This window comes from Rhodotorula graminis (assembly GCF_001329695.1).
Source record: "Rhodotorula graminis WP1 unplaced genomic scaffold RHOBAscaffold_7, whole genome shotgun sequence".
NCBI lineage: Eukaryota > Fungi > Basidiomycota > Microbotryomycetes > Sporidiobolales > Sporidiobolaceae > Rhodotorula > Rhodotorula graminis.
In genome coordinates this window covers 704,213-717,608 of record NW_017264934.1, presented here as the reverse complement: position 1 = coordinate 717,608, position 13,396 = coordinate 704,213, and the positions used below count along the sequence as shown (strand labels likewise).

Sequence of the window (13,396 nt, the reverse complement as noted above, 5' to 3'; positions counted from 1 at the left end):
ACGACTAAGAGAGAACGAGAGAGAAAGAGGAAGGAAGAGGGACCGTGCACCGCCCGCCTCGCTCAGCGGACCGAGATGCCCGTCTTGGACTTGCGGCCGATGCCGTCGTTCTCGTCGACGTCCTTGCCCGAGAGCATCCTGCCGGACGCGGCCCCCGCGCCGCCCTTGAGCGCGCTCTTGGGCAAGTCAAAGATCTTCCAGAACTTGAGGTCCTCGTCGCTGCTCGCGGTCGCGACCGTCGTGCCGTCCGGGCTCGTGCACGAGTGAAGGATGCGGGTGCGGTGCGCGTGCGGCACGTCGGCGACCTTTGTGAGGGACGGGTAGCTCCAGAGGGCGAGGTGGTGGTCGGGGACGCCGTGGGTCGAGAGGAGCTCCTTGGCGTGCGGGTTCCACGCGAGCGACGTCACCTGCGACGTCGTGACGAGGCTGTTGAGCCGCGCGCCCTGCGTCGTGTTCCAGAAGTGGATCGTGCGGTCCGACGACCCGCCGCCCGAGGCGAGCAGCGACGAGTTCCACGGGCACCACGCGAGGGCCTGCGAGGGAGCGGGGCAACGCGAGGGCTCGAGTCAGTGTCGTGCATGCTAGAGGAGATGCGAAGAAGGAAGAGAGGAGGAGGAGAGGCGCACCTTGACGGCGGCCGTGTGGTTCGTCTTGCTCATCTTGGGCGCGTGCGTCATGCGGCCGTCCCACACGTTGACGACGTTGTCGTTGCCGCCCGACGCGAGGAGCTGCAAGTACGAGAGTGTCAGTCCGGCTCGAGGACGTCGCAGGAGAGAGAGAACGAGAGAGGGACGCACGCCTTGACCTCCTCCAGAGAGCCCACCGACGATCTCGGGGCGCCACTCGAGGCCACACACCTCGCCGCGGTGGCCCTTCATCTGCGCGACGCAGTGCTGCGCGACGCGCACGTCCGAGTTCCAGATCTCGCCGCTCCTGCACCCGCTCGCGAGGACGGCGCCGGACCAGCTCAGGCTCGCGACGCGGCTCGGGTGCCCCGACATGGTGCGCACGAGCTGCCCGGCGCACACGTCGTACACCTGGATCGGGCCCGACGCGAGTCCGACGGCGAGGTGCGAGCCGTCCTCGGTGAACTTGACCGAGCAGATGTACTCGTCGCCCTCGGTGAGGGCGCTCGTGTCGGACGACGGGTTGGCGGCGCCGACGTGGCACAGCTCGGTGACGTCGCCCGTCGCCGCGTTCCACACGTAGACGCTCTCGGCGAGGCCGATCGCGAGCAGGTTGGTCGACGACCAGTCCATGAGGTTGAGGTAGTAGTCGTCGAGCATGCCGGGCGCGTCGAGGACGCGGTCGGGCTGGGTCGGGATGCGGCGACGCGAGGCGGCGTTGGCCGACGACGACGACGAGGCGGCCGACCCTTTGTTGGGCAGGCGGGCGTACTGGGCGAGGAGCGACGAGTGCTCGGTCTGCGGCATGGGCGGCTCGGCAAAGAACGACAGGATGCGCTGGTCCGAGTTGATGCCGAGCGACTTGGACAGGTCCGACGTGTGCTGCGCGTCCTCGGCGCTCTGGTGAGGACCGGCGGCGTCTGCGCCGGACGATGAAGAAGCGGCGGCGGTCGCCGGGAGGAGGATCGGACCCGTGTGGTCGCCGTTGCCAGACTGGCGCGACGGGATGTAGCGGTCGTACTGCGGGCGCCAAGGGGCAGTCAGTGCGGGTCCACGAGTGCAGAGAGAGAGAGTGGACGCACGTGTCGGCCCTTCTTGGTCGGGCTGCGCTTCGAGTCGCCGGCGAGTGACGACGGGTCCCAGTCGTTGCTGACGATGCCGCTGCGGCCAACGCCGCCGCCCGCGGCGAGGCCGGGCTTTGTCGGGCTCGAGCGCCTGCTCGGGGCGTCGAGGGTGCCGGTGAGGTTGCCCGTCAGGTCGTCGTCGGCGGTGTGCCGCGAGCGAGGTTCGCGGGCGGGCTTTGTCGGGCTCGTGCTGTGCTTCTTGCGGGTGGTGTGGGTGGTCGACACGGACGAGAAGATGGTCTTGGCCGAGGCGAGTGCGGGTGGGCGGGCGCTCTTGGGCGGTACAGGGCGAGAGGGCGAGCCGAGCGAGGTGTTGTTGAACGACGCGGTGAGGGTCGACAGAGGGGCGCGCGAGGGCGAGTCGAGGGGGCCGTTGCGGCCGAGGCTCTTGGTGGGAGAGCGTGGAGGCATGGTGTACTCGCGAGCGTGTGGGTGTGGGTGAGAGAGGGACGAGGTGAGGGGGGTTACCATTAAACTATATTCACCAGATTCGAGCTCGCGGCCTCCCCTGAGCCTGCGGCGACTTGGGGCCGATCGCTTTCATTTAACCTCTGTCTCGCCGCCCACCTGGCTCTCTCTCGAGAGCACACCGTCGACCCGCCTCTCCGCCGCCCTCCCTCGACAGCTCGCACTCTCTCGTCGCCGTGTGCCGCCCACCGCCATCGCAGCCCTCGCCTCGGCGCACCGCCTGAGCCTGCAGCGACCGCCCTCTCAGCGCCTGCCGCCGCCCGCCGCCTCGCTTCGCGGCCGGCAACTCGGATGACAACGTTGTCGTCGAGCCTCGCTCTCGAGGGCCACGCACTGCCGCAGCCTGTCGCTCAGCACGGTGCATCTACTGCGCTCGGCCGCCCTCTCGCACAGCCAGAACGAGGCGACGTCGAGCCCGATACCCGGACGGCACTCTGCCACGACCAGGTGCGTCCCTCTGGACACGCCAGACTCGTCGACAAGCCCTCACTAACTCACAAGGTCACACAGCCGACGACTCGACCCGTCCTGAACGACCTCGCCGACTCGCTCGCCTCGACCACCCTCACCGACTCTTCCCCGCCCCTTCCACCTCTCCCTCCGGCCTCGTCCTCGTACCCTCTCCTCCCTGACATCCCGGGCTCTTCAAGTGCACGAGCGTCCTCAAGCGCACCGCCCCACGCCGACGCCGAGGTCGAGGCGCTTGTCGACCCGCCCGAGCAGGCCGCTCGTTCCGGCGCGCGCAAGAGCTCGCTCACGCCGAGCGAGGAGGCCCTCATCCTCCCCGGCGTGCAGCCCAGCGCGACGTCGACGGCACGGCGCCGTCCCTCGGTCGACGCGCAGAGCGTCGCGAGCGGGACGTCGGGCAGGTCGGCTCAGTCGGGAGGACACAGTTTCGCGACCGCCAAGAACTACTTCCCGCTCGTCCAGAAGCGCTCGGCGGCGGGTCCTTCGACGACGAGCTCGGCGGCAACGACGACGGCGAGCGCGGCGACGGCCGACCCGTGGGGCGCGCCGGCGTCGCCTGGAGCCGCTCGGGCCTCTCCTGCCGGCTCGCCTGCGTCCGAGACGCCTCCTCCCATGCGGCAGGCCCGCAGGAGGCCGTCGGGCTCGTCGTCGCTCGCGTCGTCGACACGACCGGCGTCCGTCTTCCCGACCATCAAGCCGAGCCGCTCGGCGGGCTCGAGCGTCTTCCCGCTTCGCTCCCCTCCTTCATCCTCCTCGACAACCGCCGCCGCCCCCGCCGCCGACTCTCCCTCGGCCCGCAGCTCGGACGCAGGCTCTCTGCGTTCCGACTCTCTCGTCGGCGCACCCGCCTCGCCACCGCCCTCGCTCCTCGCCCGCCCAACACCCTCCCCAGCCCACAGCGGCACCTCGCCCTCGCTCTTCTCGCGCCCGTCCTCGTCCGTCTACACGCCCTCGCTCGCGCCCTCACGCCGCTCAACCGAGACGAGCAGCACGTCGCTCGGCCGCGGCGTGGCGCTCGCCAAGCCGTCGTACGCCAAGTCGCGCGCGCCGTCGCACGCCGAGGCGTTTTACGCGAGCGCGCCCGAGCCGCTCCCGGGCCCGCCGAGCATCTTTCTCAACCCGACACCGCAGCCGAGGTCGGTCAAGGAGCTGCTGCCCAACCCCAAGCGGCGCCTCTCGGCTTTCTTTGGCGGCGGCGGCGGCGGTGGGAGCAGCGGCAAGGCCCGAGCGCCGGGGGACGCAGCAGCAGCAGCCTCGTCGTCGTCGGGCCGCGCCAAGTCAGCCTCGATCCTCGACGCCGCGCTCGCCTCGTCGGCGACCTGGGCCGCCCACCGCGGCGAGCAGTGGCGCGCGCCGGCCCACTCGGCGGCGGCCTTCCCCTCGGGCGCGAGCGCGAGTGGGCCGCCGGTCGGGTACCGCCCGGCGCACCAGGTGCGGCGGCAGCAGGAGGAAGCGGCTGCGCGGCTTGCTGCGGCGAGGGCGAGCGAGGCAGCAGGTGCAGGAGCAGGAACGGGAGAGGGAGCGGCGAGCCCGGGTGGGCCAACGATGGGCGGCGGCGGCGAGGTGCCCGTCTCGGGCGAGGCCATCGCCGAGGCCTTCACGCGCAACCAGGGGCGCGGGGCGCTTGGGCCCAACGGCGCGAGAGCAGGAGAAGGAGCGGGAGAAGGAGCGGGAGGACGAGGAGGAGGAGCGGGGCTCGAGCGCACCCGGTCGGGCGCCAGCATGGCGTCCGTCGCAGGGATCGACGAGCCAGCTGGAAGGGCGTTCCCGGTGAGGAGGGAGGCGTTCCCGACGAGGGCGAGGCCGCAAGGAGGGGCGGCCGGCGCCGAGTGAGGGAGGGAGGAGGGCGCTCGAGGGGACGAGGTGACGGGTCGCGCGCTGTAGCTCGGCCTGTCCAGATAAGCGTTCCTCGAGCACGATCGACGAGAGCAGCGAGAGGCGACGAAGCGAGACAGACTGAGCAAGGCGACGAGAGCAGCTTCCTCTCGCAGTCTCGAGCTCTCGACTCTCGCTCTCGTTTTCGCCGTGCTCACGACGAAGGAAAGATGGCACAACGGTGGTCTATTGAGCAAGCCACGCCGGTAGGTCTGCCGACATGACGAAAGAGCGGGCGCGAGAGAACTACAATACGAGAGAAGGAGGAAAGGAGGAGGTGCGTGCGAGAGGTGGCGGGTGGCTCGGGCGGCGCCGAGGAGGGGCAAGGGGGGGAATATAGGGCAGGATGCGGCGCGCGTGAGTGGGTGCGAGCGAGGAGCGTCGTGACGAGGGAGGGGAGGGGGAAGGGAACGAGGCGAATCACTGCTGGTTGCACTGGACTTGCGGACCGGCGCCCTCGTCGTCCGTGTCCATCTGGTCGTCGTCGTACGCGCCGCCCTGGCCGTGGCCCGACTTGGTCCGCCGGTCGGCCGCGTCGACCATGTCGACCTCGTCGACGTGGACGTCCTTGCCGAACGTCGGGAGGACCGGGCGCGCGGGCAGGATGTGCTCGAGGGGCTCGAGCGCGGCCGGGTCGAGCGAGTCGGGGAACTTGACATTGATGTGGACGATGAGGTCGCCCATCTCGTGGTGGCGGTGCGACGGCATGCCCTGCTCCGGGATGACCTTGAGCGAGCCGGGCTTGATGACCTCGCCCGGGTGCACCGTCATCTTGATGGCGCGCTCGTCGAGGTGGCGCAGGACGAACGAGCCGCCGGCGAGCGCCGTCAAGAGGTCGATCTCGACCTCGGCAATGAGGTCGTCGCCCTTGCGCTTGAACGTGTCGTGCGGCTTCTCCTCGATGACGATGACGACGTCGCCCGGCTCGACCCCTGGCGACTGGTCGGCCTCGCCCGCAAACGTGATCGTCTGGCCCTCCTTCATGCCGCGGTCGATAAAGACCTCGAGCACCTTGCGCTCGTTGACGATCTTCTTGCCGTTGCAGTCCTTGCACCGATCCTTGGCGTTGATGATCTCGCCCTCGCCGTTGCAGTCGCCGCACGGCTGCTGGATCTGTTGCACCATGGGGCCGAGCTGGCGCAGGACAATCTTGACGCCCTGGCCGCGGCACGACTGGCACGTCTTGACGGCGCCCTCCTTGCCGCCCTTGCCCTTGCACTTGCCGCACAGGACGTGCTTCTGCAGCGCGAGCTTGGACGTCTTGCCCTTGTACAGGTCCTCGAGCGACACCTTGATGCGGTGCACGAGGTCCTTGCCCTTGCGCGGGCCCTGCGGGCGACCGCCGCGGCCGCCGCCGCCGAAGAAGCCGCCGCCGCCGCCAAACAGCTGCGAGAACAGGTCCTGCGAGCGTCCGAAGCGGGTCAGTACACGCTTCCCGCAGAGTCGTGCGAGAGAGAGAGAAAGAGGACGCACCTGCGGGTCCATGCCCATGCCGCCCGGCCCACCGCCCGAGAGACCCTCCTCGCCGTACTGGTCATAGAGCTGGCGCCTGCGAGGGGTGCGAGAGTCAGTGCCGGCTCGCTTCGAAAATCATCAGGAGGGACGCTGGCGCACTTCTCGCCGCTGTGAGGGAGAGAGGAGAGAGTCAGTATCCGTTCCGAACACGCTTCGACGAGGGAAGGCGGAAGGGGGGACGCACTCTGACAGGACCTCGTAAGCGTGCGACACTTCCTTGAACTTGTCGGCAGCGGCCGGCTCGGGGTTCTTGTCCGGGTGGAGCGACAAGGCGAGCTGTGGAGGGGGCGAGGGTTCGTCAGTCCGAAGTCCGAGCGAGTCGGCTCGAGGTCGTCGAGCCTAAGTCGGCCCCGCCGTCATTCCACATGTCGCCACCGCTAGACTGCAGCCACCGAGGTAGCTGCCGTGCAGCGGTACTCGAGAGAGAGGGCGAGAGGCGAGGCTCGGGGGGGAGAGGGAGAGAGAGAGAGCGCGAGTGCTCACCTTGCGGTAGGCCTTCTTGAGCTCGCTGTCGCTTGCGCCGGGCTGGACGCCGAGGAGGTCGTAGAGCTTCGTCTCGCGGACCATGGTCTGTGTGCAGGAGGTGGTCGAGGTGGGCGGATGAGAGATCGTGGCGCAGAGGGGGGAGGGGAGCGAGGGAGGGGCGACGGCGGGGCGGACGACGGGTGGCGGGTCAGTGATGAGCTGTCGAGAGTAGTGTGGGTCGGTACGGAGCTCACCTAAGCAGTGCGAGGGGAGGGTGAGGTGGACGAGCTGGCCTCACTCGTTCCGTCGCTTTCTCTCCGAGTCCGAGACCAGCTCGCCGCCGCCCCCCTCGGGACCGCGGACAAGGCTGCGACAATTCGTGCGACTGTACGAGCAGCAAGGTCCGGGTACTCGCACGAGTCCCTGTCGAGGAGTGGCTGTCGCCGCCGACGAGCGACCGGAGAGCTTGCCCCTGCTCTCTCACCACAGCCCCGCCCAGGCGCTCACGAGCCGCCATGTCACCTCTGTCGTCGCAGTACGTCGAGTCGGACGACGACTCGAGCCACTCGCCCGCCCCCAAGGCCACGTCGCGCTCGACAAAGGTGAGCACCGCCTCGCTCCTCTAACCTCCCCCTCCCTCCCTCGTGTGCAGCCTGTTCAGCGAGGCGCGAACTCGAGCCCTTCTCTTGGAGCTACACAGGAGCCACTGTGCAGTGCAGGCTCTCCACAGAACGCCGTCCTGACCTCGCTTCCCCCCTCCCCACCTCGCCCTCCCCTCTCTCCGCCTCGCCCGTCCACCCGCCCTCAGTCGCACAAGGCCAAGCACGCCGTCGAGTCCGACCCCGAGTCGTCCGAGGACAAGCCGCTCGCCAAAAAGCCCAAGCACGACTCGTCGTCCAAGCACAACACGAACAAGGACCGCAAGCCGCCGCGCCGCGACTACGCGGACTCGCCGCCGCCGCCCAAGCCCAAGACCAAGACCAAGGGCAAGGACAAGGACAAGGACAAGAAGCGCAAGCGCACCGACGACTCGCCTCCTCCCGTCGCCGCCGCGAGCAACAAGAAGGACAAGAAGCCCGTGCGCAAGGTCGGCGAGGCGAGGCGCGCGACGGGCGAGGTCCTGACCGACGACAAGGGCAACCCGTACGTCGACCTCGGCGCCAACAAGCGCGTCGTCGTGAGCGACTTCAAGGGCAAGACGCTCGTCCAGATCCGCGAGTACTACAACGACAACGGCGAGTGGAAGCCGGGCAAGAAGGTGAGCTCCTCCTTCTCTCCTCGAGCGCCGAGTCCTGCGCCCCTCTCGCCACCTGCGCCGTACGTCCAAGTCGACGTACAGCACAGAACTGACCCTCCCCTCGTTGGCGACACCCTGCAGGGCATCGCGCTCCCGGTCGACGCGTGGGACCGCCTCAAGAAGTCCGTCGCCGCCGTGCGTCCCTGCTTCCTCGACGAGCTCGCCCTCGCGCACTTACCCACTTGTCGCGCGTTGCAGATCGACTCGGCCATCGACGACCTCGTCGGCTGACGACCCTCGACTCGCTCTGGACTTCGCCTCGCCTCGCTTGCTCCCCTCCTTCCCCCCTCTCTCTCAGTGCCGTACATACCCCCTCGTCACCTCGTTCTGTCTACCTCCTCGTACCCATACCCCCTCGCAACCACCGTTCCAGCTCGCCGAGCGAGCTCTGCAATCGACTCTTTTCGCTTTCCTCGACCACCATGTTCTCGCGAGCGGACCCAGACACAGAGAGAGAGAGAGAGATCGTCATCGAGCGTCTATGATCTAGTTGCAAGCGAGCGAGTAGACGATCTACAGCACCCGCTGTAGCAGCGCGAGGCCCGCCAACCCTGCCGCCGCGACCGCCGCCGAACCGAGCGCCGCCGCCGCTCCCCCTCCCGCTCCTCCTCGCGCGCCCCTCACGGCCTCACTGACGCCCGACGCCTGCCCGCCAATCGCGCCAATGATGCCCGACGCGGCCGACACGGCGTTGCTCGCGCGCGTGTTGAGCCCGCCGTCAAAGATGCGGATACTCTGGATCTCGAAATACGCCTCGTCAAAGTTGCGCGGGTCCTTGACGTAGTCGCTGCAGAGCCCGGTACCGCACGCTGGGGAGAAGACGCCGGGTTGACCGGCCCCTGGAGGGAGGCGGGAACGAGAGAGAGGGTCAGTGCGGGCGCGGTTTGGGAAGGTCGACGAGGAGGAGAACGAGAGGACGTACAGTCGCCGCACAGGGCAATGTTGATCGTGAGCTGCTGGGGCGCAAAGTACTGGTTGATGCTGCACGTCGACGACGGGTAGTAGGCCATCGGGCGGCCCCAAGTCGTCGGGTCGGGCGACGAGCCCGACAGGTCGGCGGGAATGTCGGCACGCTGCGGCGGTGGGACCAGCTCGAGGTCAGTCCGGCGCAGAGAGAAGATAGAGAGAGAAAGAGAGAGAGGGACGCACAGCAAAGAACCAGACCGAGATGCCGTCGCTCGCGAGCTCTGCCGCGTAGACGCCGCCGCCGCCCGCCGCAAAGTCGGCGCCGTAGCTCGAGTTGCGCGGGTCGACGTACGTGCAGCCCTTGTTCGCCTCGACGCCGTGGTCGCAGTTGTTGAACGTGAGTTCGCCCGTCGGGACCGACGTGTTGTCGGCGTAGCAGCCCGTCACCGTGTGCATCGCCACCTGGTTCGTCGACTGGAGGTTGACGCCCTCGAAGAAGTCGACCTCGCCGCCGCTCGGCCAGCTGACGGCGTGCGACCAGAAGGCGGGCCAGGTCGCGCACTGCAGGAAGGAGAGCCGGGTCAGGATGCGGCTTGAGGGAAAGAGGGGGGACGAGCGAGGGGACTCACGCCGTAAGGAAGATGCAGCGCGTCCATGACGATGAGGCGCCCGAGGTCGAACGTGCGCTCAGTCGTGATGCGGACCGAGTTGCGCAGGCCGTTGGGCGCGATCGCGCTGCTGTTGTCGACCCGGATGACGGCGTTCCCTGCCGAGTTGGTGAACGCGACGCTCGCCGAGTTGCTCTCGGGGACGTAGTACGTGTTGCCTGTAGGTCCAGGGTCGTCGAGCGCAAGTCAGCCCGTCGTCCTCATCGAGAGGGGAGAGAGAGAAGAGGGCGCACCGTTCGTGAGGTTGTCGTTGTTGCCCCAGAAGCTCCACCCGTCGTAGAAGCTGTCGCCGGCGTACGTGTGCTCGAGCGAGTAGGCGGCATCGACTGCGGCGGGCGCGAGGGCGAGAGCCGAGAGCGAGAGCGAGGTGCGCCAGCGCATGTTGAGGGAGGACGAGGAGGCGAGTCGGCCGAGTCGAGGGGTGCGGGTCCTGGCGGTGCTGCTGCGGGTGCGTGCGAGGCTAGCCAGCTAGCTGGGCGTGCAGGGCAGAGCTCGGAGCGGGCGTAGGTGGGAGGAGGGAGGGAGGGAGGGAGCTTGAGCTGCAGCCTCGCTGCGGCCGCGGCGCAATGCGGGCGCCCGACTCGCCGCGCTCGCAGGCCAGGCGGTCGGTCGGGGCGGGCTGGCTCGAGCAGAATCGCTCGAGGAGAATCTAACTCAACAGGGCAGGCCATCTGCGATCGAACGCAGTGAGCAGGGACCGCAGAAGGAGATGGCGAGCCGTCGACCGAGAGCAGAAACCGGGGCCGAAGGGGTCGACGACCTGCTGCCCGACGGCATTGCGCCCGCTTCCGGACGAGCTCGGTCACTCGGACACGATCGAGAATGCGAACCGGCCGAACTCTCCCAGCGCGGAGAGGGCGAGCGTCAACTTGCGAAGGTTGCGGCGAACGCTTCCTCGCCCGGAGCGCTCGCTCCACGCCGCATGGTCCTTCCTGGAGCTCTTGCCACCTCCGCATCGAAGCGGAGAAGGAGAAGGCGAAGGAGGAATTCGAGGAAAGCGAGCCGCGGGTCTTCGAGAAGAACGAGGAGGGAGGACGACGAGGGACGGGCTCGAGCGCAGCTCTCGCTGACGGGCACTCGCAGGAGACGAGGAGAACGGGCCCTTTTCATGTACATCTATGTGTCTAATGCATGCGTGCGACAACCTGAGAGAAACCTAGACGAGGGGACAACGGGGAAGGGATGGACGAGGAGAAGTTGCTTCGAGGGCCCGCCTCGAGAGAACGACGGCGACTAGTTGAGCGCCGCGCACGACTCGCCTCGAGGCACCATCTGGTACATCTTGACCGACTCGATTTCGAGGCCGCGCTGGCGGATCTTGTCGCCGCTCGGCCACGTCGGCCACCAGATGGGGAGGTACTCGAGGAACCGCGACATGGCCTGCGGGCGGTCGTCGCTGTTGCGCCACGGCTTGTTCGGGAGGTTGTCGCTCCAGTAGCCGTCGGTGCCGCCGGCGAGGAGCGCGATCCGCAGGTAGAACTCCTGGTCGAACGGCGCGATGTGCTGGTTCTCGGCGCCGGCCCAAGGGTTGCTGATGATGGTGCCGTTGCCGTACGAGTAGCCGAACTTGCCTGCACGAGGGAGAATACAGGTCAGTAGGCTGTCGTGACCTGACCGGCAGCGAGTCGGAGCGAGGAGGAGGGGACGGGAGACGAGGACGCACCGAGGTCCCAGAACGTCCTGCCGCCAAAGCCGTAGCGGAACATGATGCGCACGCGCGAGTTGATCCACATCGTCGCGCTGTTGGGCGTCCAGTCGAGGCCAAACTCGTCTGTGGGCGCAAGAGGTCGGGTGAGTCGCGCTCGCGAGGGGACAAGGGGGACGAGGACGGACAGGTGCGCTGGTTGAAGAAGTTGCGGTAAACCTTGTACAGGCCCTGGGTGAGGTAGAAGCGGTCGAACGACGGCGAGTCGGCTGTAGAGGTGCAGGGCAAGGTTAGTCTCGGGCCTGGTCGAAGAAGGCGCCCCCTCGAGAAGGGGGAAGAGAGAGAGAGGACGGACCAGGGCCCCAGTGCAGGCCGGTGACGGCCTCGTTGTTGAGCTGGTCGAGGCGGTGCTGGGCCTTGTTGCCTCGCGACTCGAACAGCGTCATCAGGCCCGACGCCGGGTACCGACCGTACTCCTCGGTGAGCGGCACGAGCGAGATCTGCGGCCACAGCCAGTCGCTGCGGCGAGGGAGAGGCTCGTCAGTCTCGGGTGGCGCAGAAGGACCGAGGGCGGACGTGGGTGAGAAGGGAAAGAGGCGGGAGGAGAAGGAGGAGGTCCGAGGGTCGGGCGAAAGAGCGAAAAGGGGGGACGCACCCAGTCGGCATGCGGGCCCGGATCGTCACACGGCCGTAGTTGATCGAGACCTTGTTGCGAGTCGAGATCATGGCGCTCTGGATGGGCGGGATGACGAGCGTCTGGTTCATCTCCGTGTCGGCGACGATCTGGCAGTCCGACTGGTGCAGCGAGTCGCACGCGCTGCCGAGCTGCATGAACGTGCTGTTCAAGACGCTGTAGGTGTGTCGACGAGGTCAGTACGCGAGGAGGGAGGCCCGAGAGACGAGGGCAAGAGAAAGTGGGGCGCACGCATAGTCCTCCGGGATCATCGTCTCGTTGGTCAGGGTCGGGACGATGAAGAGGCTGCCGTCGGCGACGTAGTGGTTGTGGCCCGTGAAGAAGGTAAAGTCGTTCGACTCGCCGCCGCCGATGCGCTCCTCGACTTTCCACTTGGTCATGTCGAGCGAGTCGCCGGTAAAGTCGTCGTCGAGCACGGGGCAGTAGTCGTAATGGTCGACCTTGAGGCACGCCGCAATGATCACGTACGCGCCGAGACCGAAGCCGACCGTGATGCCGAACAGCGTCGTAAAGTAGCTCTTCTTGTCGCGCGAGATCGTCTTGCGGCCCTTCATCCACGGCTTGTACTGCGGCAAGGGGGGCGACAGGGTTAGCTCGCGGACTCGAAGATGCTCGAGAGAGAGAGTGGGAGAGAGTGGGACGCACGTTGCCTGCGTCGCGGTCAAAGAGCTGGCTGCGCATGGGCGCCTTGAACCGCTTGCGGGCCGGGACGCCCTGCGGGTGCGCCTCGTAGATCTCGGTCGCGCTCGACAGGCTCGAGGCACTCGGCGCTTGGTGGTACGTGAGCGCGGGTGCCGACTGCGCGACCTGGTCGGCCCATGTCGACGCTGGTCGGTCGTCGGCGGGAAGCTCCTTGATCGAGTCGGCGCTGGTGGTCGAGGTCGTCGAGACGTTGCGCGTGTGGCCGAACGACGTGCGCAGGTCAAAGGTGGCCGCCGTAGGTGCAGGCAGAGCGTGGGACTGCAGGCACCGAAAGGGAGAGAGAGAGGTGAGGTGAGTGGTGAGATCTCGTCTCGGCACCGCGGCCGCCCGGCGGCGGCGGCGCTGAATGTTCGGGTGGTTAAGTGACAGGGAGAGAGAGAGAGAGAGGGGCGCACCTTGTCTGCGCTCATGGCCGGGAGCGAGCTGGTCGTCGGGTGGTGGTGCGGAGCGAAGGAGCGAACGACTCGGACGAGCTGCTGGCGGAGACGGGCCCCGATCCTCCGCACCTCGTCCTCGCGGCGAGGTGTCCGCCTGGCGAGCGCAGGCGGCCGGCGGCGTGCGCGCCAGCCCTCCCAGCTTGGTGCGAAGGGGTCGAGAAACGCAACTCGGTTGCCTGATCGAGGGCCGAGCGATAGAGCTTTGACGGATCGCATGCATCTGGCCCAACGAGGCAACCGGTCGAAGCACGCCGGGGTCCACGTGGCCGACCGAGCTTCACCAGAGCCGGTCGCTGCCCTCCTCCCTCCTCCTCGCCGACGCCAGCCAGTTCCTCGCTGCCACCGGCTCGACGCTGGCAAACTCTAGCGGCCGAGTTGCCCTCCGGATCTGCATCCGGCCCTGGCTCCCTCGCCCGCCATTCGCACGCACCGCTCGCGCGTGGCACAAGCTCGGTCGCCAGTGCCCACCCGTCCACCTCCTCGTGCTCCTCGACTGCGCTTCTCGG

The 13,396-nt window shown here is 68.0% G+C and overlaps 6 protein-coding genes across 6 annotated transcripts; 2 read left to right on the top strand and 4 right to left on the bottom strand.

Moving 5' to 3' along the window:
* Positions 1-6: 6 nt before the first annotated feature.
* Positions 7-1,508, bottom strand: RHOBADRAFT_36778 (uncharacterized protein). Its single transcript, XM_018413382.1, has 4 exons — positions 1,171-1,508; positions 828-1,131; positions 627-728; positions 7-533 (listed from the first exon to the last, which is right to left on the bottom strand). Exons 1-4 carry the CDS (start codon positions 1,431-1,433, stop codon positions 63-65), a joined length of 1,140 nt encoding a protein of 379 aa, XP_018270895.1. The 5' UTR covers positions 1,434-1,508; the 3' UTR covers positions 7-62.
* Positions 1,509-2,509: 1,001 nt separating this feature from the next.
* On the top strand, positions 2,510-4,519 carry RHOBADRAFT_53780 (uncharacterized protein; the record flags this gene model as incomplete). The annotated part of the gene is made up of 2 exons (XM_018417005.1): positions 2,510-2,665; positions 2,729-4,519. The coding sequence occupies 2 exons, from the start codon at positions 2,510-2,512 to the stop codon at positions 4,517-4,519; spliced, it is 1,947 nt and encodes a 648-aa protein (XP_018270894.1).
* Positions 4,520-4,728: 209 nt separating this feature from the next.
* RHOBADRAFT_36776 (uncharacterized protein) lies at positions 4,729-6,643 on the bottom strand (the record flags this gene model as incomplete). The annotated part of the gene is made up of 5 exons (XM_018413381.1): positions 4,729-5,962; positions 6,035-6,110; positions 6,176-6,184; positions 6,261-6,352; positions 6,560-6,643. The coding sequence occupies 5 exons, from the start codon at positions 6,641-6,643 to the stop codon at positions 4,982-4,984; spliced, it is 1,242 nt and encodes a 413-aa protein (XP_018270893.1). The 3' UTR covers positions 4,729-4,981.
* A 413-nt stretch (positions 6,644-7,056) lies between these two features.
* RHOBADRAFT_44366 (uncharacterized protein) lies at positions 7,057-8,069 on the top strand (the record flags this gene model as incomplete). The annotated part of the gene is made up of 4 exons (XM_018414397.1): positions 7,057-7,143; positions 7,350-7,799; positions 7,920-7,973; positions 8,037-8,069. 4 exons carry the CDS (start codon positions 7,057-7,059, stop codon positions 8,067-8,069), a joined length of 624 nt encoding a protein of 207 aa, XP_018270892.1.
* A 480-nt stretch (positions 8,070-8,549) lies between these two features.
* On the bottom strand, positions 8,550-9,730 carry RHOBADRAFT_8192 (glycoside hydrolase family 16 protein; the record flags this gene model as incomplete). Its single annotated transcript, XM_018419211.1, has 5 exons — positions 8,550-8,677; positions 8,761-8,911; positions 8,988-9,305; positions 9,374-9,570; positions 9,646-9,730. Coding segments are annotated over 5 exons (879 nt in total), but the record flags the coding sequence as incomplete, so codon positions are not given.
* Positions 9,731-10,499: 769 nt separating this feature from the next.
* Positions 10,500-12,432, bottom strand: RHOBADRAFT_49776 (glycoside hydrolase family 16 protein; the record flags this gene model as incomplete). Its single annotated transcript, XM_018415269.1, has 7 exons — positions 10,500-10,983; positions 11,076-11,183; positions 11,246-11,326; positions 11,413-11,576; positions 11,713-11,907; positions 11,983-12,317; positions 12,397-12,432. The coding sequence occupies 7 exons, from the start codon at positions 12,430-12,432 to the stop codon at positions 10,646-10,648; spliced, it is 1,257 nt and encodes a 418-aa protein (XP_018270890.1). The 3' UTR covers positions 10,500-10,645.
* Between the last annotated feature and the right edge of the window lie 964 nt (positions 12,433-13,396).